This window comes from Electrophorus electricus, chromosome 18 (genome assembly GCF_013358815.1).
Source record: "Electrophorus electricus isolate fEleEle1 chromosome 18, fEleEle1.pri, whole genome shotgun sequence".
Lineage (NCBI taxonomy): Eukaryota > Metazoa > Chordata > Actinopteri > Gymnotiformes > Gymnotidae > Electrophorus > Electrophorus electricus.
Window position 1 is genome coordinate 7,540,351 of NC_049552.1, and position 26,411 is coordinate 7,566,761.

General features: G+C 46.3%; 1 protein-coding gene across 1 annotated transcript; it reads left to right on the plus strand.

The window, feature by feature from the left end:
* On the plus strand, positions 1 to 25,916 carry gnb1a (guanine nucleotide binding protein (G protein), beta polypeptide 1a). Its single transcript, XM_027015012.2, has 11 exons — positions 1 to 393; positions 15,867 to 15,979; positions 16,785 to 16,823; positions 16,947 to 17,053; positions 18,764 to 18,827; positions 19,166 to 19,328; positions 19,960 to 20,026; positions 20,515 to 20,716; positions 20,814 to 21,030; positions 22,121 to 22,236; positions 25,156 to 25,916. Exons 2-10 carry the CDS (start codon positions 15,923 to 15,925, stop codon positions 22,225 to 22,227), a joined length of 1,023 nt encoding a protein of 340 aa, XP_026870813.1. The 5' UTR covers positions 1 to 393; positions 15,867 to 15,922; the 3' UTR covers positions 22,228 to 22,236; positions 25,156 to 25,916.
* Positions 25,917 to 26,411: the final 495 nt, after the last annotated feature.

Consider the following 26,411-nt stretch of genomic DNA (forward strand, 5'->3'; position numbering starts at 1 on the left):
AGGGTTACCGCGCCCATCTCTGCTGCTTAATGGCCGGAGGAAGCGCTTGAGATACTGTGGTGAGAAGAAAGAATAGGAGCGAACGACAGTGGGAGAGAAAGGAAGGCTTAATTTGGATAGGGGCTGGACTAAATCACCTTTATCTGAAGAAACTGCTTTACAAGAAGAACTTCCATTTAAGAACGTTTTACTCCCAAAAATTGATATTTTGCTGCCGTGAACTCTGCCCTGTCTCTGCGCCTGTGTGCCGGTGTGTTGAAAGCTGGGTTCGGGGAGTGCCGCTCCTGGGTAGCTTGTTAGCTCGTCTGCGTGGTGGTTGGAGAGAAGGGGAGTCTATCTTCGGTGTTTCCAGTCAATGCGATATAAACAACGGATTCCCACGACTGAAAACGGGTAAGACGTCGTTGTGGACGTTTTAAAATAAACTCAATATTATCCCTCAATGAATTTGCCGCTGCTGAATTAACGTTGCAGAGAGCTAACGCTGGCTAGCTAATTGGGTTGATTGACTTCCCTGCTTGTATGTGCCATAACGGGGGTGGGGGTAGCTGTTGGTAAGATAAGTAAACAGATGGGTAATTGGAAATCTAACGAAATATTTCATTAGTCGCTCGAACATGTAGATAACTTTTTTTTTTTCAATAACTGCTGATCCTTAATATTAGAATCAGCGCGATATCCAAAAGAGGGTTGTAAAATCGTCGTCATGTGCCTGAAATATTTAGCTAGCAAGCGTTCATCCTCGTCGGGTTTACAGGACCTACTGTGTTAGCTAGAGAGAGCCATCCTAACAAGCTCACATCTATATTCATTCAGATTTGAGTTGTATAATCCCACCAGTGTCCGACTATTTTTACATGGGATTGTTTCAGTTCCTGTCAGCAGAGGTAACCTCGTTAACGAGCTACCGGCAGCACACATTTTTAAATATATGCAGTTACACCATTCGACCTTATTCTGGAGTAGAGGTGTTTCCATATTGAAACCAAGTAGGTTAGCCACTCACAGCTAAGACAACCTATCTGAAATGGCAAAGTCTGGCTACGTCTTAAAACATCACCTATACTTTAAACGAGCAACGTTGAAGGCTCAGACAGGATTGTTGTGATTGCAACAACGGTTGACCATTCGCAGACGTCGAATACGGTGCTTAAAGATGCAATAACAATTAAAGCGACGCTGAAAATGGCTACTTCTGTAGAGGAGGAGAAAGCCCAGCACCTCCACCCCCACTTTTTTTTCCTGGTCCTGAGCTTAGCTAACTAGCTAGCTACTCTGTTAGTGTACAGCCTTACGCTACAAGATTTTTGGTTGTATAGAGCGACCAGAATAAGACTGAAATCAGGGCGTGTTTTCGGGAACCTTTTACTGAAGTAGTAACGTTGTAGCTCGCTGCTGGTTGATGGATCAGGTTTTGGGTTTTTGATTTATTTATACGAAATATTACACAAGGGACGCCGCACAGATTAGTCCTCGTTAAGCGCACTCTGAACTGTGCTGATTCCCCCCCCCTGCCATGTAAAGGGAGCAAAGCAGAGTTAATACTGTAGTGGAAATGGACGGACGTGTCAGTTTATGCAGTTATTGGCCGGATTAGCCACCATATTGCCGTGCCTGTCTCCGCTACATTCATCTTGACCCGCGTTGGACAATTTGAATGTGGAAGTTTATGAAAAGTGTGGACACGGTCGCAGGGATGAACGATCGACCAGAACCCGATCGACAGCTTAAAGTCGGGCTCGTCGTGTATTCAGTGGTCGTTTTAAGCATTCGTCTCGAGGCTGAGTTCCGCCAAGAGCTAGTGATTCAGCGAATAGTCTTGGCGAATTTAATCGAAGCTTAAATCCAGCCTCCGCTTTTAACGATCTAAAAACTAGTTGATTGCATTTCCGCAATCAGTTTAACCTGGGTACAAATCTCTGCGTTGGTGTTGTAACTATTATGTGCTACCTCGAATGCACTGTAGAGGAAACGGGGTATTTTTTTAAATGAGGAAGCAGCTCATCCCGGTGTTATGAACTGAAAGGTAGAAATGCATTGACATGGGAGGGGGAATTCTAACTGGAAGAAGAAAAAATAGTCTGAAGCCAAAACCCTGTTGCATGAATTTGCTACCCGCGATCTCGTTTCTGAGGGTGGTAGTAACACTGTAGCGACCACAGTCATGGGTGTGAAACATTCGCTTGCGCTTGAGCCTGAGCCGTGATCGATCGAATCATATTGGGTCGGTTTTTTAAATACTTGTACTCTTATTTTTTTCCCCCACACATGACTGCGAAACTTTCCCGGCGATGCTGTAACCTAATGTGCTTGTTCACAAAGATGAATTCATCCTGCGTGAGCCCACTCCCAGAATGAATGGGTCCCTGTATTCTCCACCTAAGCAGCTGCAACGAACAAGATGGCGTTTGCAGCGTTTTTTTTTCTTTTCCCTACACCGCTTTCCTCCGCTTGAGGAAAACAGCAGTTAGCCTGGACATTGTGGTTAATTGAATATAATATTTTAACATAATATCCATCGAAATTGCTTTCGATTATTGGGCGAAACGTATTTTGCATCTCTTTGCTAGTCTGAAGGCGAGCGAGCCGTGTTAATGGCAGCAGATTTAGGACAACATGGAGGGACATCGGCGGAGTAATAGTTTTTTAACAGAATGTACAGGCTGTTTTGGGACAATTTCTCTGTTTTTACGAATTTAGTAGTGCCCTTAACAAATCTCTTTGTATATTATTTAGTAGCTTATTGCCTTTTGTGGCGTGAATAAATATAAAAATGTTTTTGCAGCACTGATTTGAGCATTGCACATCACTGTAACTTCTGATTTAGAAAGAGACAGCTAACTTGGAACAGCATTACATAGAATACAAAAGATGTAAAATCCCCCAACTATTTACCATTGTAGTACTGCTAATATGTGGATTTTAAAAAATGGTTTAGGCCATATACGCCAGCAAGATAAATGTATTCAAGATGGGTACAGTTCATTTTCTGATTATCTTTATTATTCCAGGAAGTGACAATTGACACATTTTCTAGTTTTTTCCCTGGTCCATAACAAGTATGCTAAGTCACGCATGACTTGAGCTTCTATACGCGTTTAGACAAGACATTGTTTGCCCAGTAGTTGGGCACTCTCACACATGCAATCATATTGAGTGAGTAGCACCAGGTCACCTATTGGTGTTAATGTCCTTGCCCTGAAATAACACTTGTATTGAAGTGGCTTTAGAGATGCGTCACAATGCCATACGTCTTTATACATTTTGGCATAAGACCTAATCTTTTCCCCACAGTGCATTTACGTCAGACATTTAAATGCTTAGTAATGGTTGTTAGCAAATACACATGTTCCTAGATTGATCCTTTAGGTTCTGCTCCCAGATGTTGGACACTGTTAAGTAAATAAGATTTATGGGAGAAGCATATGCTGCTCAATAATCTGTTTTATAACCTGTCTTTGTTTATTGTTTTGTTTGGGGGGTGGGGGAGGGTTCTTTTACATTTTCATTTTTCGGTCAACAAACCTGAATGGGATTACATTCCTGCTATCCTTGGACCTGGGCAATGATATTGATGAATGTCATTGTTATGGTTTTAATTTTGGAATTGCATTCTTGAGTTGCAGGCCGTGCTTTTGTAGCTCGAGGATCCAAGACGAATTCTGAATGAAATGCTAGGCCACTCCCACTTTGTGTGAATTGTGCATTTCAGCATTTCAGGATAGAGCTCCCATTTGTGGTAGCTCATACTGTGGTGGCTAAGCGGTACATGAGCTCTCAGTTATGTGGTTCAGGAATGTTCTAAGTTTTTGAATTCTCATTAAGGGCTGCCTGTTAGAATATTAATGTGCATCTTTACAAATGCACGTGAGGACAGTTGTGCAGGTAACATTGCAATTTAGACCATAGTTAATGTTGGTTGTTGCAAATTCAATGGAAATCGACAGTGATCTGGACTTGTTCAGGGCTTATACATACTCTTCCTTTTAACTGCAGCCATTTTAAAGAATGGAATCTTAAATTTTAACATTACACTTTGATTTACACTTCTTTTCAGAAGAAAAGAAACACAAGCATGCTATTCATTTTAAAAAGATTTTACTATACTTTGAATACAAACCCTCCTTGCTGGACCACACCAATGCCCATAAGCCATGCCTAAGCGGAAATTTGCCTTACTCTTTTCCAATGTGCAGAAGTCTTCTTTTGCACTTACTGAGCAATTAAAGTGATCTCAGTAGCAGTCTTTGTTACAACGCCCAGCAAAAATCCTGTAGCAGGAAGTGTGCATGCGTTTCCTGTCAGCCATGTTTTGAGAGCGTTCTTCCATGTTCTGTCTTTCCTCGCTCTATGTAGGTGTAACAGATGTGCTCAGGTGCTTACAAAAAGTGGACGTGGTGATGTAGTTTTTTTTTTTGTTTGTTTGTTTGTTTGTTTTTTAAGTACAACACTAATGTTTGATTGCACATTTGGATGTCAAAGGTAAGTAAGGATATGGGATGAAGGTGCAGCACCTATGCTTTATGGTAACTCAAAGGTGCTTGCAGCTCACAGTATTCATTCAAATGCAACTGCTGTTCTGAGCTCAGATTATGACTTTAATTGTGTGATGTTTGGAATATACTCTAAACAAGCTCTCCTTCCCGATCAATGGAAGAAGATATTTGTTCAGAACAGAAATTCTAATAATTCTGAATAATAGTTTATTACTTTGTGCAGAGAATTGGAAGCATTTTGATTTAAAATGCCACTGTGAAATTTTAAAGCTTTCAAGTTTTTGTGCATCTATCTGTGTTTCGAGAGGCCACGTCAAGGTTGGATTGGTCTCCAGTACTGGGTTGATGTGTTGACCAGTGGCCTGGAGAAGCTTTTTAAAGTCACTGAAGCCAGAAACCCTGTCTTGCCAGGATCTGTAGCAACTGATCCTATAGCCAATTTTCTCCTAGGTAGCAGTAATCCAGAATGTGCTTATTCCTTAGTCAAGAGATTTTAAAAATACTTGTTAAAATGTTGTTTGGCATTGGGTGTTCTTGGATGCATCTCTGGAAATGGCTGCAACAAAACATTAAGTTTCAGTAATGAGAAGCTTTCAGTTTCTCTCAGCGGCCTTGCACTAAGTCCAGGTTTGGTGAACCTTAGCAAGTAAATCTGCGTGATGGCTGCCCAAAAGAAGTGGGCAGGCTTTGGCCGCATTGCTGTAAATGTAAAGTGCATCTGTGCAGTGTCTAGACTGGAGACAGCCAGTTGCTAACGCAGCCGCACAGACAATCGGCTAACCGGAAGAGAGCACCGCAAAGCTTTAAGGTGAGAGTGGACCGATGGGTAAATGCAAAATAAAGAATTAACATGGCCGCTATTAGAGTCGCATGTCTCCTGTCCACAGGTCACTTGCAAGCTTTGTCTGGCTAAACTTCAGTAGCTTGAGTCTTTTCAGTCTTGACCTCTGACCCTGGTCTTTAGATGATGCCACACCGTTATACACACTTGTGTATTTTTAAACACAAGGGCATAGTGGTAGCCTGTTCATGTAGTATGCAGCGTCCTTTCCTTTACTTGGATATTTGTTTTATGCAGATGAGGGTGTAATAGCCTCCAATGACAGGAGTGTATTTGAATACAAACAGGTGCTTCTTGACCGAGGTGGGGTATTATTCCGCACTGGTGTGACCAGCAGAAAGCACTAGGTCACCCCCAGCCACACAGGCAGGAGATTGTGCTCACGCACATGCTGGTTTGCATGGAGCTGTTCACACTCGCCTCACCAGTTATCGGCGAACAGGGGCTCACCAACCAGTGATTTTGAATATCCAAACTTTAGGGGGGAAGAGTTGCTTTGCGTGCCACAGTGTAACAAGTGGCCCCTGCCTGACTGAGCGTTTGCATGGCATACCTAAGGAGCAACATTTTGAATAAAGGCTTTGCTTTTTGTTTACAATGTAAGGCTGTAGGTGGACTGGAGGAGGCTAGCTCTCTAACTGGAATGATTAGCTTTAAGTCATGTGACTGCTCACTAGTGCGCCCCCCCCCCCCCACATACTTGTGGTAATTCGTGTATTAGTGCAATCGAAGATGAGTTCCTTGAAGGGGGGGGGGGTGAAATCATGCCTTTGCCTACTGCCGTGTTCCGTTAGACCTTCCAGCACCTCTCGTGCTGGCATTTTAAATAGCCGTGTCGTAGCCGAAGCTCGCACTGGTTGCTGTCCAGAGGAACCTGTTTAGCTGGAGGCGGCAGTAAGCGGCCCGTGGGGGTAGGGGTTGGGTGAAGGAGGGGGTCGGCGAGTTTCGCCGCGCACGCTCAGCCTCCTGTCCCAATGATGAGCTCGCAGGGCAACAGCGACGTCTGGGCCCAGTGATTTATATCGAGCAGAACACGGCGGGGCCGGGGCGGGTGGCCCTCGGCAAAGGCCGCTGCGGCTGCATGAAGGGGCCAGCCAATGCCTTGCGCCTGTGATGAGCTGTAGTGTAAACATACCTGTTTGTGGTTGCATACTGGCTCTGTTGCAAATACCACCGAACTGGTCCTGGGTTGCAGTATGGCTGTAACCTTTGTGGAATATTTGGATCTCCGATGGCCAACATCTAAAAGGCCTTTAGGAGTTACAGAAAACTTTAAATGGCTTTAAAGATTTGTGCATAGCCATAGATTTTTTTTATTTACTTATGTCTGTGGAGTGTGTTTTCTTTAGGTTTTTTTGGGGGGGTTTGTTTTGGTTTTTTTGCACTCTGCATGGAGGTCCATTATTGTCCATCACGCTCCTGAGCCTTTATCAAAGGTCAGATCCACAGAGGTGGGTTGGTGCAGTCAGCTGTCCCATTAAGACCTGTAAAGGAGACCTCTTCTTGACCTGTCATTTTGGCTAAAGCGAGTTTACCAGAATCCTCCCTTACAGTGCTGCATGTGGCCTACATAACCACCCATTGGCTTTTCTGAATCCCAACTCCTTCCTTTGATATTGAGGTCTATTTATATATATTGAGTGTTAAAAGTTCTGATAGTAAATGATATCTTGCCCATAAAGAATGGTCTTCCTTATATTTGAAAAAAGACAAATGGCTTTTGGCCTTCGATTTTTCATTTACGATTAACCTCCTGTTGATTTGTAATAATTTGACTCGAAAGCATTTGTAAATGGATTATGAAAGCTTCCATTTCCTTATAGCTTTCAGTTTATTATTGTTTATGAGCGTTAAATTTACCATATAGCCTAATGACAAAAGATTTACTTTTAAGCAGAAGAGGAAACTATCTTGCCTGTTCAGAGACTTCGTTGTTGCCCTACAGGAACTACCTTCTACCACAAGAAATGAAACTGGCCAAGTGCACTGGTCAACATTTAATTTGTGTCTTATGAACTGGTCACCTTCCTGTCCATTTTCCAGAGAAAAAGAGATTCTCTTGGTTGAGAATAAGATGTCAGATATTCAGAACCCATTTTTTCAAGTCTCGTAACAGTCTGGGTGGGACGCTCCATTCACTAATCTTATTTATTTTTCTTTAATTTTTTAAAAATGCATTTATTTATTCCTTGCCCATGTCAAGGTAAACCGCTCCCCCGCTGCTTCATCAAAACGTAATGAATTTTAAACAAATGCGCCGTGCTAAAACAGAAGAATTTGGCGCAAGACGGTCCCCGAAGCCGCCCTTTCCCTCCCCGCACAAGCAGAAGCAGCCGGTTATAAATAGCCCCACCACGGCCGGTGCTGACAGTGCAGCTGCACCCGGAGGGGCAGTGAGCTCTGAGCTCTGATGCGCCATTGCTCCGCTGCGAAATACACAGGCCTTGAAATTTCGCAAGCCTTTCTTTTTAGGACCAAAAGATTACAAGCAGTGGGCCGCGAACCGCCGACCGAGCAGCATGCCTTGCGCCCAGGGCGGGTGGGGAGCTCGAGGCCAGGTCTACTCTGGCCCGCGGAAATCGAGGGCCTCCCCGGCGCCGCGCGGCCCCTGGCGAGGCCTGCGGCTCGAGGGTTTGTGCGTGCCCGTGGCTCACTCAGCAGGGAAGCATCGCCTTTCTGTCCCAACAAAGCAGGCTATGCAATTAATTGTGTCGCAAAGTTAAAATTATTTACACAGTACAGTGTTGGTCCAGCCTGGCCAATTACTAAGCTTTTACTGTGCTTAGGTTGTATTCACTAGGATTGCTTTAATGAACAAATGGGTCTATGCTTTCTCTGTGTGGTGCAGAATAAGGTTCAGAATTAAATCGCTTTCATTCCATTATGAAATCTCAGCTGTACAGAACATGTCCAACATCATATTTCAGTAGCACAATATATTGTTACACCCCTGATTCATAGTTATTCTTAACGTTTTTGTGACAGTTTTTTATTTATTTATTGAGACACCTTCTGGCTAGTGTTTATTTCCAGTACAATGGCAGGAACTAAGGTTGTGCAATATGACTGAAACCTCATAACCCGATATTGATCATTTCACACCTAGATAACAATCATGATGGTGCACAATTTCTGTAAGTTCAGAAAATAAGTAGTTTATGTAAAATGACCACGGGGAAAGACTTGTTTCTTACTACACTTTATTGTGGCATGAACACACAGCCATATGTTGAGGTAGTTTTGAAACGGTGGGATTAAAATTGTTCATAGTGATACAACTGATTTATCTCTTTAGCTTTTGTAAGGGAGGTACACAACTAGCTAAATGTAAAACCTTTAACTAGTTAGCCATTTTTTTATGCACTTCCCACTAGCATTTGGCCAGTTAAAGGTAAAACTTCATGTTGGTAGAAATTGTATCATAGCAGTTAGCTAGCTGGTTCATTAGCTGGCTAAAAAAAAAAACAAAAAAAAAAACTAGCCAACTACTAACACATGCATTCTAGTAACGTGCAGTTCTACATTTAGCTAAAGGTAAAACTGCGTGTTGGTGGGAAGCATGTGCTTGCTATTTTGCTTATGTTGTCTTGGCTGGTAGGAGTCTTTCCTGTTTGTTGTTACCTTCACTATCCTGTTGGTGTTGTCTTCATCAAGGTTCTGAAAAATATTGCCATAATGTAAGTGTGTGTAATATGTAAATTTGATCTATAAATATTTATATATTGCCAAAGGTGGATCATTATTATCAAAAGTGCATCTCTTTGGAACATGCTGGCCATGGGGACAGGGTTAATATCTGGTACATATCTGCTGATTTGCTTCACCTGTATTACAGTATTTGGGGGGGGGGGGGGGGGGGGGGAAGGCAATCTGGTCTCCACAGGAGGTGCTTCTCCCATATCTGAGCCCTGGCCTGAGCATTTACCCATCTAAGTACTGCTAGCACTCAACACCTTCACTTCCTCGGGCCAAATTCTTAGCTGCTCCTGCACAGGTAAAGCGAGCAGCTTTGGCTTGTGTTTATTAGGACAATGACACTGATGTAGTGATGCATGTTCTGAGTGGCAGGACATACTTGGGGGAGATATGGGGATGATGTATATAAGTGTGTGCGCGCGCAGAAAGGGCACCAGATTTCCATGCCGAAGTTGCTGAACCTGTTTAATTTGATCCATCCTCGACCACGTTTGTGTGTAAATTTCTGAAATATTGCTCTCTGCCATACGTATGGGGAGATCGGTAGTCGGCATTAGCTCGCCGTTTGTAAGTGCCGCTCCGCTTTGACAGTGCGTAAGTAAAGGCCTGTTGCAGTCCTCCCGTGGGCTGGCCCAGTCAACCATCTGACAAAAGCCCGCGACCCCTCCCCTCCCCGCCCCGCACGGTGACATCAGCGCATTAGCAGCCTGATTGATTTGGAGCGGGGAACCAGAACCTTGCCGTGTGACGTTGAAGGCCTGCCCACTGTTTGTTTCCATGTCGTTGGCAGGGAAGAAAGGAAGCAGCAGGGCCAGGAGCAGAGAGCAAGAGCGAGCGAAAGGGAGGCAGAGAGAGCTTGGTGAGGGAGAAAGAAAAAGACGCTTAGAATGGGGCTTTTAAGGAGCGCCTCCCAGCAGGTTGCACGCCCTCCGCGCCTCCTCCGTCAGTGACCTCCAGCCTCCTCTTTCCCGGTGCTCTCCGCGACCCCCTTGTGTTTCAATTACATTTACACGCATGAGCTGCTGTGCGCCCTCCAGATACAGGCCACATGGAAGCAGTCCTGCCTGCCTCTGCCGGGGGAGGGAGGGAGGAAGAGAGAGGGGGACCGATCATGAAATGGCAGAGTGGGTGGGTGTGTGTAGAAGGGGGAGAGAATTTTTCTCGCCTGAATCTGGCTTTAAATGGAGGATGCTCTGTAGGGTGGGGGGAGGAGGTAGCTGGCAGAGTGCTGTTAAATATTGCATGCGCCGTCCTGCAGCTCCGCCTCTTCCCGCCCGGCTCCGGCAGCTGCCATTTGGACAGTGGCGAGGGGGGACCAATCGCCTTTTGGTTCAGCCCTTGCTCAGAGCATCCCCTCAGGCCAACGGCCGGGGACAAGCCGTGCAAGCTTGTGCAGCGTCTGGGAACCGACGCGGTAAACCCAGCCCAAACCGAAGGCAACCTGGTGAGTAGTTGGAAGTGTGTGTGCGCGCGTATGAGAGAGCAAGAGAGGTGGGGTAGCTTTTCTGCGGGCTGGAACTTGGCAGTAGTGTTCAAGGTGTAGTCGGTGTGGGGCCCCCCACCCCCACCCCGAACAGGCAGCCGCTAAGAGCAACATCTCCCTGCCAAAGCCTGTCCTGTAGTTACAATGAACAGACCACAGGCAGTTCCAAAGAATCTGAAGATTTTTCCCAACCGTGTGAGCGGCGCACTCTGTCCATCCCCCCCTCACCCCATATGACTCTTGCATTGAAACTTTGCACAACTTTGCACTTGATTTGAATTGCTAAAGACACTGCGGAGTTTTTAAATAACCCTTTAAAAAAAAAACTGGTGTCCTGAAACTTTTAAGAAACTACAAACACACTTAGATGGGCCTCAGACAGGCCTTGCTTGTATGTTTTGACTCAAGACTACAATTGCGACTGCTGTGTGTGCCCTAGTTCTTTGGCTCACTCCACCCTCCATTTCCTGTTTGTAACACACACACAACACATGTACACTTTCGCACACATTCAGCTGACTTTGTGGTCATGTGATGTCACTAGTCGTGAGCGAAGGGACATGGCACAAAATTCAAAACATATGTACTGCCTCCAAACGTTTTAAGACCCAGACCAAAACGTTAAAAAAACAAACAAAAAAAAACCTGTGTTGAAGCCCAAAGCGGAGCCTAAGCGTGTTTCGCTAAGAGGTTTATAACAGAAAAGTCTTGACCTGCACCTCCCTTTGCTAATCTGGCACATGTCGAATGGGAGCCCTGTATTCTTTAACCCTGCACTACTAGGCAGCTTCCGAATGGCAGCTTGTTATCAGGAAGACACAAAAGCCCCGCTGTAAACCCCTCCCCCCCCCCACATACCCCTCCGCAGGGCCCAAGTTTTTAGCAGGATGCAGCAATTCTACTTCCTGTTGTGCTATTGCGACAGATGCCCTTAGCAAAGAGTGTCGTGCCCGCCTTTCCGAAACCATGCACCCGACATGTTTCAGACACTCCCATCGAGCCACAGTGTCCCCTCGCCTGCCTTGTTCGCATCGTCCCCGCCCCCACCTGACAGAGGGCCCGGCCCGGATCAAAGTGGATACGCGAGCGACGGGAGGCCCTGGAGGGCTTGGCCGCAGCACGCCCTTCCGAGCCAAATTTGCCGTTTCGGGTGGGAAGGAGTTAACCACCCTGCTGCTACCCGTGTGCCCACGGGGCGGCTGCCCTGGAGGGAGAGGTGTCTTAAATTATTAAGCCCCCACCGGCGGAATCGGGGCGCCATGTTTAATAGATAGCACAGTGTGAGGAAGACTGCGTGTCAAACTTTGAACTGGTTACCTACTGCGCAACACTGATTTAGCTTCTCCTTTGACACAGGCTGCAATTCGGCATGGGCAAGCTTTCAGTCTCTACTTGAGCTAAAGGGAGGGGGAGGGGCTTAAGATCCGCGGGGACCAAGCCATTGCTCATATGGGACAAGTGCTATAAGATGCCCTCGGTTAGTAAAAACTGGCCCCTTAATTTAAGGTTTCTTTTATTTCGAGTTGGTGAACGTCTGTTTTGATGGATGTTTTGTGTTGTAGTCAACAGGAAAAGGAAGCATATACTGTGGAAGCATATGGATTTTAAAACCAAGCGGCGGGCGGGCGCGCGCGCGTGTGTGTGTGTGTGTGTGTGTGTGTGTGTGTGATGCATGATGCTCTGAAGGTGACCACACCCCAGTACCCTTCACCATAGTCCTCCTAAGGAGAGCTGCGCTCCAACTCATCCTCTTGAGTGACTCCCATTAGGCTAATCTCCCTCTTTAGAGGTAGGTGACACAACCTAAAAATACCATACTGTATTCATGAATGGAAATGATGATAATATTGATAAGTTATAAAGCTGCTTTGTTGGTGTCTGTCGCAAAATGCGGCATACAAATACAGCTGGATTAAATATTAATCACAGCATGCAAAAGGAATCTGTGAGAGTAATCGGTTTCAAACCCCCACAGCTCGGCCCGTTTTTGGCAGAGGTTAGGGCTTTGGTGAGGGAGGTATTTATAGGCCACTGTATTTGTCACAAACCTCCAAACCTGCTAACGGGGACCAGAGCAGCCCAGTGCTGACGCTGTGGCGAACCGAGCGACCCTGGTGCTGCTCAGCTGCAGCTAGCGCTCATCATTCATGTCTTTGACGTGCACAGCGAAGAGACCCCCGCCAGAGGGGACCCACACGCCCTGGAAGAGGCTGGCCCAGGTTGGAGGTCCGGGGACTCTGGCAGTGACGCTGCACTCAACAGAACCAATTTGCCCAGGCATGAGCGTGGTTCTGTGGCACACCCTGTGTATTTTATAATATTTATACAGCTGTAATCATAATCAGCTGCGCACATAATCTTATATGCTGATGCGAGATCTAGGTTATTTTTAGCTGTTCTGTTAGATAATTATTGGATCCAAGAAGTATGAAAACATAAGTTACAATTTTATAACTTGTGTATGGGTATATATAACCCATTGACAAGCCAGTTTAATCTGCTACCCTCCATCCACTTTGCTTGCCCCTATATAATTGCACCATTGGAGTAAATGGGATACACATTGTAGGTTTACTACAGGAGCCACATGTTAATAGTTGCTTGGCTAGGTACTGATAAAGGCCTTTTGGTCTTAGGCTTTTATATACAGCCATTTTCCATTTGGCAGAAAGACTCCCCCCAAACCTACCCCCCCCCCAAAGTTAGCCCATGCAATCCTTCAAAAGGAATCAATTGGGGTATAAGATGAATTTTGGTGTTTATATGGAGGATTGGATTAATTTCAGTTTGATGATTTGAGACTTTGAAGACTATTTTGGTTTACAGGCAGTTTGCTTTATTAAGGCATCGCCCACCACTGACTAAAGGAAGTCCCTTACAATCCCATTTCCTTCCTGCCTGACTACAGCAGAAAGAAGTAAATCTATCCACCGGCAGCCTATTACTAGCCGCTAATATTCTCAGAGCCTTTTGGAGAAATGAACGAGCGTGACATGGATCTGAACCTTCGTGTTGCCTGTGCGAGCGTGTTTGGTGGTAGAGGGTGCATCATTGTGCTGAGATGACTGAGCTGATATGCATCGCTGGAAAATGTGAAGCCTGCTTCCACCCTCTTCTCTCAAGCCATCCACCACCTGACTAAAAATAGTGCGGGGAGAGGAGAGAGCCAGGGCGCGCGCTCTCTCTCTCTCTCTACCTCTTTACTTGCCTTTTATCTCTTCTCACTCTCTCATTTCTGTATGATCAAGGTGGGTTGACCAGTGCTGCAATCTATATAGACTTAACAAGCCAACACTAAACCGACAGCCATGCGCACCGTGTCTCTCTCTCTCTCTCTCTCTCCCAGTTTAGAGAATGGCTTTTGCTTCTCCCCTCTGTCTCAGTCCTGTAACGCCCAACCAGCCGAAGAGTGGAACGAGCTCCAGCAACTGCACAATAACGCATCGCCAGTCCCCAAACCCTGTTTCCTTCTCCCGTCATACACGCGAATGATTTGACTGGTCGTTAGATGGCCTTTTCGAAAGGAGGGCCATATTCAGGTCGTCGGGGCATCCTGGGCAGGAGGTAGAGGAGAAGCAGGAGTGAGAACTAGCACTAATCCGTGGCACCTTTGACAGCTAAAAGGAGTATTAGCAATATTAGCATGACACATTTTAGCACCTGGATTATGTTGGGTTTAAGTCGCATCGTCTAAATGCAGACGTAGTTAGCCACCTCCGACCAATCAGAGCGCAGCATTTTGGAGCAATGCGGTTGGGTTTTCATTGGATGTGGTATCCATTTAGAATGTCCTTGGCCATCGAACATTAAGGATCCGTGTCTTGTATAAAGGAAGCAAGGTAAGATTTGGTCATGCAAGTTATAATGGATATTAAAAGCTTTAGGCTTGTAAGGGTAGTATGTTGTCGCACAAAGTTGTGATTACTTTTAGTTTTAGCCAGCGTGTAGGTTGGCTGTCGCTACGTGTGGCCTTTGGTTTTGAAGTAATAGCTGGAAAAACTCATTAAGATATTTGAATACTTTTTCAAAAACAATTTTTTTGAATGTTTAAGGAAAGCTGAGAACTACGATACTGTGGTAGTTTTGCCTCGGGTTTTGTTTTAGCTAATGGTTACTAGTTTAGCTAATGGTCAATTACGCAACTAACCAACATCTGACACCTGTTCATTTCGATGACGGTGCATTAGCACTTTCTGTTTTCTGGGATTATAGAGACGACACATGTTTCCAAGCAGTATGGCGTGAGCAAAAGTGTTAGCGGTAAGCGCGTTGGCCTTTGGATTTGGGTCAGCGGGAGAGCCACTGCTTTTGGGATCATCAGCAGATTCGCCATTAACCGGATTTGCGTGGACGAGCTGAATCAACTGTGTCCCTGGATTACTGGAGTGACATTGGAATGAAGGGGCAGAGGACAGGCCCAGGTCTTTACCTGTCCACTGTATGGAGTAGCCTCTCGCTCGCTCACGTTTCTGTCTAATAAGTCCAACGTGGTCCCGGCCCACGTTGTGCAGGGAGCTGAAGGAAGGGTATGCTTGTACTCGGGGGGGGGCCCTGCCTCACACGTGTGGAATGGACGCCCATCGCCTGCACCCTCTTATAGGCAGTAGACCCCTGTGGTTCTGTTCAATTGAAGGGGGGGGGGGGAGGGAGAGATGCTCCCCTTCCCCCATCCCGGCTATCGCCAGCCACACGCCAGCTGCTTTGCCCCGCCGGCCGTCCCGCTTCCTAAATAGCCTGCGCTCTGCACCGGCGCAGAGGCTGGCTGCAGAAGCCCTGTTGCTTAGTAACAGCTTCGCGGGTTGGCAGGGACACGGGTGGGTTGTCTCCAGGAGCCAGTAGCGAGAGTGCGAGTCAGCCATGCCTGATTTTTGTCTAAACACACACACACACACACACAGTGCAGCATGTTTTCGTGCATCAGCTGTGTGTGTCGTGTGCGGGGCAAGAGAGCAGTGTGCCCCACCCTACACCTGTCACATCATATGTGTTCATGTGGCTCTGGCACATTGTGGCTGGCCAGTTGGTTCACCCAGAAGTTTTGCATTGCTGACATTTCTGTGGAATGTCGTACTCTGTTTTAGTAGCTTTGAGAAGCCAGTCAGTTGATTGGATCCAATCTAGGCGTTACTGTAATGCAGCAAGGCGTTTACTCTATTGGTAGAAAATTTAAAGTGTTAAGGAGTGAAAGGATTCCTTTCATTTTCGAAGGATCATGCCACTCAAACTAATTGGAAATACAAAGGGTAGATTAAGGATTTGTAAGTGGATATTCTCACTGACCACTGCATCTCCTAAAGCTGATGCTATGGGCTCGACCTAACCCTTCGTTCTGTCTCTCTCTCATCCTCAGATCTGTGAGTGACCCAGTGCGCGGCAGGAGTGAAGCACATAATTTAGCAGAGGAAAATGAGCGAACTCGACCAGTTACGTCAGGAGGCTGAGCAGCTGAAGAACCAGATCAGAGTGGGTCCCACACACACACACACACACACACACACACACACACACACACACCTCTGCTTATCAAATGTGCCACTGATGACGTTCATAGCAGACTATAACTGAATCTGACCAGAGGATTGTGTGCGGTTATTCACATACAGTCAGCTCACCTGGGAAATGCACAGCTGTATTTCATGACTATACTGTAGCATTCCTGGGAGATTCCATCTGTATGTAAATTCATAAAGAAAGTTATAGAAATGGTAATGGCAGCATGGAAGGACAATGTGTTTTTACCGACTAGTACAATAATGTAAACCAGTTTGAACCGTATTAATTGGTTACATTTCTAAAGCGTCTTTCACATACCCAAGGATGCTGTAGGGGGGGGGGGACCTTTTAAAACTGGATTTCCATTGGAGCAGCACACATCGCGGCATGGGAGTATTGGAGCGCCCTCTCGTACAGTCAGGACAGTATCCTGGTTGAGCAAGGAGGAAGCAGAAGGAGCTTTAAATGAAATGCTCAAACTTCCTGGGGCTTTTGTAGCATTACCCTGCTTGCGCTGGGTTCTCACATAAGTACTGATGGCTCCCTCCCCTTCCCACATTGCTCAGTGAGCCCATGAGAACCACAAAGACACTGCAAATGTGTGTAGTAGTGTAATTGTGGCACATTAAGATCTTCTCCAAAAAAAACCCCTACAAATTATATGGTTTTTTAAAAGGTTTATGGCAAAGAATAGCAGAGAATAAAACACAGAGCCTAGAGTGTGAACTTGTTTTGCGAGATCTTGGTGAAGCTGACGCGAGTTTCGTTTCTGCAGGATGCGAGGAAAGCATGCGCCGATGCCACCCTGTCTCAGGTGAGCCCTGCCAGCTGGCCGCACGCATGCATGTCAGAGGTTTGGAGCAGAAATACAGCCTGTCTCATGGATGTCCCCCAACAACACCCTCACACTGTTTGCACTTTCCTCTCGCCCGCACAGATCACAGCTAACATCGACCCCGTGGGGCGAATTCAGATGCGCACCAGGCGGACACTGAGGGGTCACCTGGCCAAAATTTACGCCATGCACTGGGGCACTGACTCGAGGTAATCCCAGCAGTCTACTCCCCTACCCACCAGGCCAGGTCCACAAGCACAAGAGCGCATACATGTGAGAGCCAGCGAACAAAAGGCACAGGAAGCACATTGCATACATATCATTCTACTTCGGACTGCAACGTTGGGGTGGGGTTGTTGAAAGCCTGCCTGAAGGAATAGAGAGGTTTACAAAGAAACAGGAAGTGTCCAGGGCGTTCTGAACTGCGAGATCTGTGCTTGTGTGCAAGAGGTCTCTGTGCTAGAGCCACGCTCGCAGCCCCCCTGTGGCCTCCAGGGGGCAGGTGAGGACCCCCCACTACGTCACGGTGCCATGCCTGCACTAAATGGGTCACATGTGGCCAATGGATCAGGTCCTGCATACCCTGATCCACTGCATTTCCATGCCAAAATGTTGACTTCCATGGGGGGTTTTTAATATGAGAAATACTGAATAGTTGTTTGTTTGTTTTGTTTGCTTACTTTGTCGTGTCTGGAGGCAATGCGATGAGGCCGAAATAGCTTCCTAATTATTACGGGGCCGGTTCTGTGTCATGGACAAGTAGGTTGTGGCCCTGACACTAATTGCACTCCTCCAAAGTTAGGATAGATGTTTTTCTTTGACCTTAATTTGTAATGTTAGACAGGTCAGGTAAGGACAGCGGATAATTAGTCACGCTTTGTTAAGACCAAACGTCGGCCTTCGTTTGGTCTAGGTGGGCTGCGCGCCTGAATCCAGTCAGCGGATCCGAACCGTTCATTCAGTTAGCCTGTTTTAGATGTAGATGAACGTTGTTGGATCCGAACCGTTCATTCAGTTAGCCTGCTTTAGGTGTAGATGGACGTTGTTGGATCTGAACCGTTCATTCAGTTAGCCTGCTTTAGGTGTAGATGGACGTTGTTGGATCCGAACCGTTCATTCAGTTAGCCTGCTTTAGGTGTAGATGGACGTTGTTGGATCCGAACCGTTCATTCAGTTAGCCTGCTTTAGGTGTAGTTGGACGTTGTTGGATCCGAACCGTTCATTCAGTTAGCCTGCTTTGGGTGTAGATGGACGTTGTTGGATCCGAACCGTTCATTCAGTTAGCCTGCTTTAGGTGTAGATGAACGTTGTTGGATCCGAACCGTTCATTCAGTTAGCCTGCTTTAGGTGTAGATGAACGTTGTTGATCTACAGGAGGAGAGGACTGCAGTTTCTCCTTTGTTAGGGGTGTAGTGTAACATGGTTGTTTTGAGTTCAGTGAACCCGACCTTCTCCATGATATTATTGGTCCGGCTCTTGTAGGGGATAGGACGTTGGTGCTGTGCTGAATTGTGGGAAGTTTTGCACTGTAGTCTGGGCCACCTGTTTCTGGCCCCACCCTGGTCCAAAAAAAAATATCATTATGCAGCCAGCTTTGCATATTCAAATTACTACGAGAAGGAAGTTGAATGCGGCCGCATAGTGTGTTGGCGATCCGTACAGTTTCTGCGGCGCAGGTTTCGGATTACCTGCATATTGATGCGCAGTTCAACCGCAGGCACTCTGGGGAATATTGCCACTGAGGCCTGGAATGTGTACGTGTACCCTGGAATCTCTGAAGTCAAGATGGCTAATGACAGGAGCATTTGTTATTCTGCAGCCTGGTTCGATGGGTCCCGGTCCAATCCCGCTGGCCAGGTTTTACCAAGCTCCTGCCCTGCATATGAACTCAGCTAATGTGTCCCTCTCTCTCCCTGCAGGCTCCTAGTCAGTGCCTCCCAGGATGGTAAACTTATTATTTGGGACAGCTATACCACAAACAAGGTAAGCTGGGTTTCCCCCCAGATGCCTCAGTGTGTCTGTTAGTCAGTCAGTCAGTCAGTCAGTCAGTGTGCTGAAACCAAATGCTTTCATGTGATCCTAAGGGTTCCCATTCTGTGTCCTTTTCTCCATTTTTAGTCTTCTATGCTTATCGCTGTACTGATAAACCACAGTATTGGTTTCAAATGTTGCATTCTGATCCCCAGCTTTGACCTAATTTGTTAGATCTTTATTGTTATCTGCAATTTTGTAGAAATGAAGTGGTTAATGTTTTCATTCCTAATTCTTAAAGCTAAGTTTTCTGTTAAGTCTTGTGACTTGTCCCGCCCACCCTCCCGCAGGTGCATGCCATCCCGCTGCGCTCCTCGTGGGTGATGACCTGTGCGTACGCCCCGTCCGGCAACTACGTGGCCTGCGGAGGCCTGGACAACATCTGCTCAATCTACAACCTGAAAACCCGCGAGGGCAACGTGCGCGTCAGCCGCGAGCTGGCAGGCCACACGGGTACAGCGCCCTTACCACACCACCCCGGACCCGCCATATTTCTACTAGATTTGAGCCAAGTCCAGAAACTGGCTGTGATGGCACTTCGTCTCACTCCACTGCCTTGACCGACGGGAGGTCTAATGATGATTATCCCAGTGGTTTAAATCAGGTGTGGCAGAGCAGCTGGTCGAGCATAATCTCTGCGGCCGCACCTCCGGACTACAGTAACGCTGTGGCGCGTCCTACACTGGAATAAGGCGGAGTGGTTCGTCTGCGGGTGAGGGCCTTCAGGGCGGGGCGGCTCGTCCTGCTGCTCGCCCACTGGCCCATGCAGTGCGGTGGGGGCCTGGCCTGGGGATTCCTCTCCTTTTTGTTCTTTATCCCATTTTAATCAGCTCATGAAGGGCTTTGTTATTAGCTGATGAGGACGTGCTGATCTGTGAAACGGACCAAGAGACTGATCAGTGAACCACTGATTTTATGATCTGGAGCATCTCCATGATGGGGAGCAGTTTCCTAATCGTTCTGATGGCATAAGAAACAAGACTAGCCTGTTCCTTTTTATTTTAGATTATGCACTTATTTATTTGAACTTTGCGTCTGGCCTCCTGCATTTTCATCTCATTCCCTGCCTTCTGTTTTCTCACAGGTTATCTGTCCTGCTGTCGTTTCCTGGACGACAACCAGATCGTTACTAGCTCAGGCGACACCTCCTGGTGAGCGGGGAGTAGTGTGCCAACACTGCCTCTTTGTCCATTTGCATCAGAGACAGACACTGACATAGACACGATGCACCCGACTGTGCAGAGTCATGGAAAATCACTTACATCTGCGTGTCTCGACAGTTTGGGTATCTTGGAGAAGAAAGTTGCAGGTTGATTTCCTCAGGTTTCCAAACACTATGTGATTTCTAGGCAAAGCGTCTTTAGTGAGCGCTCTGAAGGATTTAGATGACAACCTATTCGTCATGTAAAAACCTTTTTCTAAGAGGAAAAGGGATGCTTTAGTTTTCAATCATGACCAGTGTATTTAAGGTCAATGCGCAGACTTCGGTGAGCATTGCGTTGCAAATAGTTTGAAATCGTTTCAAACTGAGCTTGCACCGCCCGGCAGCGTTATTGCACCGATGCGGGACGGGCGTTTCCTACCCGCGCGGCCCGCAAGGATCTTTTTCTGAGCCGCCGCCTGTCATCGTCCTTTGCAGTGCTCTCTGGGACATCGAGACCGGGCAGCAGACGACTACGTTCGCGGGCCACACCGGTGATGTGATGTCGCTGTCCCTGGCCCCAGACACCCGCCTCTTTGTGTCGGGCGCCTGCGACGCCTCTGCCAAGCTGTGGGACATCCGAGAAGGCATGTGCCGGCAAACCTTCACTGGCCACGAGTCCGACATCAACGCCATCTGCGTACGTAGCCCGCCGCTGTTGCGCCTACACCCTAAGCGTGCCACCTCCCCATTTGCTGACCCCGCCCCCTTCCTCCTCTCCTGCTCTGTCCGTGCAGTTCTTCCCCAACGGGAACGCGTTCGCCACGGGCTCGGACGACGCCACCTGCCGCCTGTTCGACCTGCGCGCCGACCAGGAGCTCATGGTGTACTCTCACGACAACATCATCTGCGGCATCACCTCTGTGGCCTTCTCCAAGAGCGGCCGCCTGCTCCTTGCCGGCTATGACGACTTCAACTGCAACGTGTGGGACACCCTCAAAGCCGACCGCGCAGGTCAGTGTGGCAAGGGCTTCTCCAAACAGGGAGCAGGGGTCCAAAAGGAAACTTCTGTAAACAAGAGATTTTTAGCCAAAAATAAAGCCTTAATGGGCCAAAAACTGCAAAGTTTAACCAAGTGCGAATGTGTGACTGTGAATATGTATATTCACAGTGAAGTTGTTACATGAGCCCTGTAACATGACACATTCTGTACATTAATAGGATTATGGCCATATTCCCAGTCAGTACTGGAACTGTATCTACTAATATGTGCTAGCCAGGCCAGCGGGATATACCAGATATACATAAAAATGCAGTGTAGAGTATTGGATACTACCACATTGAAATACACTACCCTCGCGTTTTATTTTATGATCATTTTATATTTTGTTTTACAAAAGTTTAATATGTTTTAAATGGTTGTGCTTAAATGTTTTTGTTTTTGTTTTTTCTCCCCTTTTCATAACATTTAGCCTAGGCTGCCACTAACATACATTTATGCTCCACTGCTTAAGTCTTAATGTGATGTTGAATTCTCCTATTAAAATGACGTGAGCTCGCATCATTCTGGCCCTTGTCCTCGCTGTCTCCTCGCTCCTCTGCCCACGGAGTACTCTCCTAGCCGCTGGCCACGTCCCAGGCTCATCACCCTTGGTCTGGCCACCACATAAATACTGAACTTACATTGCGCCTGTCTGCCGAGGCGCCATAGCCCCACCCATGTCCTCGGCTCCGCCCGCAGGGATGCTGGCCCATATCTGCGCCACCCATTGGTCCATGATGGCTAATACAAATGCCTAGAATTTGTTACAATCTACGTTCCTTTTTCTTAAAGTTTTATTGGCCTCACCCCTTTTTGATGTGAGTAGAGTGTAATATGCACCTCACCCAGAAGCAGTGTATGTGCTCCAGAGATTTGCTTGGATGAGGGAGGCTTTAATGCTAACAAATTAACATTAACAAGTCAAGATGATGGCTAATAAACACAGCAAAGGTGGCTTACCTGTGCCTCCCACTTGTCATAGCAAGAGGAGACATGAGGAGCCATTTAATCATTTAAACCTCCTCCTTCTATTTATTTTTCTTCATTTCGTGTGTGTTACAGGTGTCCTGGCGGGCCATGATAACCGTGTTAGCTGCTTGGGTGTGACTGATGATGGAATGGCAGTGGCCACAGGATCTTGGGACAGCTTCCTCAAGATCTGGAATTAAAGGCGCAAGGTGAGCCTTCCCCTTGTGAGCGGGAGTGATGCTACAGGAGCGACCCGCCCGGGTCTCTAGCAGCAGCTCTACGCATGCTTATTGCGCCCGGTGCATTAGGCTACGTATCCTGTGGGCCTACCGCAGACAGGTGGAGGAAGAGATCCGGGCCTGACTAGTACCACCTCGCCGGTGCCTTCCCGTTTCCTGTACTCGCACTCGGCAACTCCGTGCCCGCACGCTACAGTGGCCGAAATCCAAATACGGGATGAACGGCCGCTGATGGAGAACGTGAAGAAATGCAGTAATTGAGACAGTGGCAACGTACGCCTGTGAAGGCAGTTTGGTACGGATGGAAGAATGCCTATGGACCCTCCCAGGCAGCTCAGCCCTGCCACAGTTTCACAGCACGCACGTGTTGCGTGCGCTGATGTGAGCAGATGCATGTTTGGGACTGTGCCCTTTGATGATGGCTGTACGTTTGTCCAGTTATCAAAATGCTGCACAGAACGTCTAATAAGTTGGCCTGTGACGGGCTATAGGCTGCTGTTATCTTATTACTCCAGAGGGTGTATCTGCTGGTACTGGCAACGCGGTTGTCCCAGGACACGATTACAGAAGCGGCACTACCAGAGAATCGTGGGTCAATGGGTGCGTGTGCTCTGGTGAAGGAATGCAGTACAGTGAGTGCTTCCTTCACCCTGGGCCACCAGCGCCGCCAAGCCTGCTGTGAAAAGCCCTACACCGGCCAATCGGGTGTGGCTTATATTGGCTGGCTGACGTTGCCTGTTTTAAGCTAATGTGTGAAACCTGTTCTGCAATTAAAAAAGGTGATACTGTAAAGGTTAAAGGAGGCTTGCCCTAGATTAGAGAGCAACTGACTGTGTAAGAGAAACTTGGATCACGATCCCCGTAAACGTTGTACTGCTGAGTTATTGATTCTGTGGGATGGAAACTATTAATAATGCCACTTGTTTTAGACCACAGCCCCATGCATCAGTCCCATATCCCCATGTCTGAAACCCCACTCAAGGCTGCATTCAGCGAATTCATGGTCAAATGTATCACGAATATAATCATACACTGGAGATCAGAAAGCACATAGCGCATATTAAACATTTATAATGAATTCTTTATAAAACATTGCAACTTGCCAATGTCTTTCAATCAATGGCAGGTTCACAGCGCACATCATTGGCAGCAGGCATAATTAATTCTGCGCTGATTAGTGAAGCTTTAGCCGTACGGCTGGCTACTAAGTACCTGCCCTCAATTCAATGCTCTTGCCACATTTTGTGGTTTTCAGTATTTGCTTCCGTTTAGTTGGGTCTTCTTCTTTTTTTTTTTTTTTTTTTCCTACTTCATTCTGAGAACTTGGGGTTTTGTCTTTAAGTGCAGGGTATTTGGATTTGATGTGGCAAAACAAGTCTTGAGGATTTCAGTGCGTCATTAGAGGATATCTCCACATATATACAGATTGCTTGGGGCATACGATTCTCCTGTCGCAATAAAGCCATACTTTTCCTATTTCTTTTTAACAAAGCTTTCTCCTTTTTTCTTCTTTTTTTCTTTTTAGTTTCAGCCACCACAATTTTAAAAAAAAATAAATGAATAAAATTTAGGGCTTTTTATGCTCGTTAGGAAGCAGTAAGCACAGCACATGCTGTTCCAAGTGTGAGTATAGAACTAAACCACGGACTGGAGCTGTATCATGACAGCATATGAGCCAAACACATTTCCCTTCACGTTGTGCCTCCTGTTACAGTGGGAGTGGCTGGGAGTTGTGAGACGAGCTGCAGCACTGATGGAGCTCGCCAAATTCACCGGGAAAATAGCTGTCCACCCTGCAATCTAGTACTTTTTGCTTTTTTCCGAGTCGTTTCTTTGGGTAACCGAAGATAATTTCTCGGGTGACCCGTTGGTTGGGGACTTCCACTCTAGGCCAGGCTGTCGAGTGAACCCTGCAAGCAAAATCCTTTTCCGGGGGGGGGGGGGGAGACTAATTTGACTCGTGCTGTATAAAAGCCAGAACATCCTTCCAAATGGCAGTTTGGATTTTACCTATTGCACTTATCCAGACAACTCCAAGTAAACCTGTTGGGAAGTGTCCTCTTGAAGTGAGTGCCATTTCAGAGCTGCAATTCCTGCCCTGTGCTTGTTGCCTTGGCACTGTTGCAGCTGAATTGTCATAAGCTGCTTTGCCGCCACCTGCTGTTGTAAGGTTGTGATGCAACTCCAGGAAGTGGTGCTGGTGTGGTGTAACCAGCGAATTTCTAGATAGGAGGTCCTCCCACTTCCTGAATTTTTCCGGATTTCAGTTTCAGCTCGAGGGAGCTTTTGACGAAATCCAAAATGAACAAGGACCCATGTACCATTTGCAAAGTTATCCAGAAACAAATTTTTTTTCCCCCCACTGCACTAAAGAACATGAAACTATCAACCTTAACTCTAACTTTTTAGTCCAGTGTTTTTAAATTTAGGATTTTTTTTTTTTTTCTAGTTTTGCCATTTTCATACTGGTTTGGTGACATCCATGCACACCACTGTCATGGCAGCCTCTATCTAATCCAGACCAGAAGTTATGAACCTTGGAAAGATGCTGCAAAGTTTGGACCATTTTAATATTCATGTGACCATACAAACCATCAAATACATGAATCTCATTTAAGGCCTCTTTAAATGTGGCCACAAAATTTTAGAAATTAAAGTGAATTACTGCGTTATTAATCAGATTTAGGCTATTTAGTTCATTCCATTCATTGACGACTCTCTTTCCGTACACTGGGATAATTATGAAGTGAGCGAACTACTGGGTCCAAAACAGGGCAGCAGTTGCAGATCTGAAATTTTGTCATCACTGAGCATACTTAAGGATTTTGTGTTTGTGTGTCGAAGCAGTACCTTCACACCCCTCAATGATCACCTCTGCTCTTCTTACAGATGGCGTCCGGACTCCAAAGTTGACTGGAAGACCATTCCAACATCGAAATGTTCGATTTTATTGCATATCCAATCTTCTCAAACAACAGAACTGACCCCGTTATGTGATGACACGGCAAAAATGATTCTCCTTCCCAAGAAAAACAAACAAAAAAAAAAGAGCACAATTGTTTTCTTCGGTTAGATCACACCGAAATCAGTGGGTACAACTTGGCGATGTTGGGGGAGGGGGGTCAAAAGTAATCGTGCATTCCTTCTGGGACCATTTTCCCACATCGCAATGAATGATTATTTAAAAAACAAAAACAAAAAAAAAAAACCATCACACTGCAGGCTAGCGGTATGTCTAACATATGACAACTTATTTTTTTGCCCCCTAAAATGAGCTCTCCTGTGATGGCTTTTTTTGGGGGGTAGCTTTCCTAACCCCCCATCCCCTTCATCCCAAATCTTACACTCAGCTGTTTGGTGGTTAGTGTTTCAGACGAGGATCAAAAGCACTCTCTTATCTCCTAGTCTTTAAATACTTTAGACTCAAGTTTCTAGATGGATAATACTATGTTGAGAAAAATCACTGTCGTTATAATCCAGCTTTATCATGTCAAAGAGGAGGAATTAAAGTGGATGGTTTTGAGCTTGACCAGGGGGGTCCACTAGTCGCAGCCAGACGTGTGTAGTCCCACAGTACTTTGCCAGGGTTTTTTATGTTTCTGTCTAGTCATAAATCTTTGTTTGCACAGGAATAAAACATTGTGTATGTAGAATACTGTTGGAATATGTGAACTAACCAAGCACATACTGATGAATGCTCATTTTTAAGAACGAAAAGTCAAATCTAATTGTGTTTCTCTCTCTCTCTCTCTTTTTTGGCGGACAATATGGAGTAATGATGAAATTTAACCCATCGTTTAATAGTTTTTACTCCTCCATGTCCGTGTTATGTGTTTTTTTTTTTTTTTTTTTTTTTTTTCCTTTTTCATTTTCCTATTTGAACTTGGCTGGGGGAGGGCGGGGAGGTTGACCAGAGGGTGTGGGAGGGTTGGGGCGGGGCTTGTGGGTCTGGAGCAACTCAGTTTTCATTTTTACCCGGTTTCAACAGAGGTGCCCGTTCCGTGCTTGGAAACCATTTACTACTCTGTGAATGACATGTTGTAAAAATCAATGTTTGAAAATAATGATATTGAAAAACTTTTTAAGTTAAAAATTAAAAAAAAAAATCTTATTTTGGTTGTCTGCCATGGGTGGGTTAACTCTTA

Coding starts and splice junctions, on each gene's coding strand:
- gnb1a (XM_027015012.2), top strand. CDS start 15,923: ATGAGCGAACTCGACCAGTTACGTCAGGAGGCTGAGCAGCTGAAGAAC. Junction 16,824..16,946: donor CCGATGCCACCCTGTCTCAG/GTGAGCCCTGCC, acceptor TCGCCCGCACAG/ATCACAGCTAACATCGACCC. Junction 21,031..22,120: donor CCTCAAAGCCGACCGCGCAG/GTCAGTGTGGCA, acceptor TGTGTGTTACAG/GTGTCCTGGCGGGCCATGAT.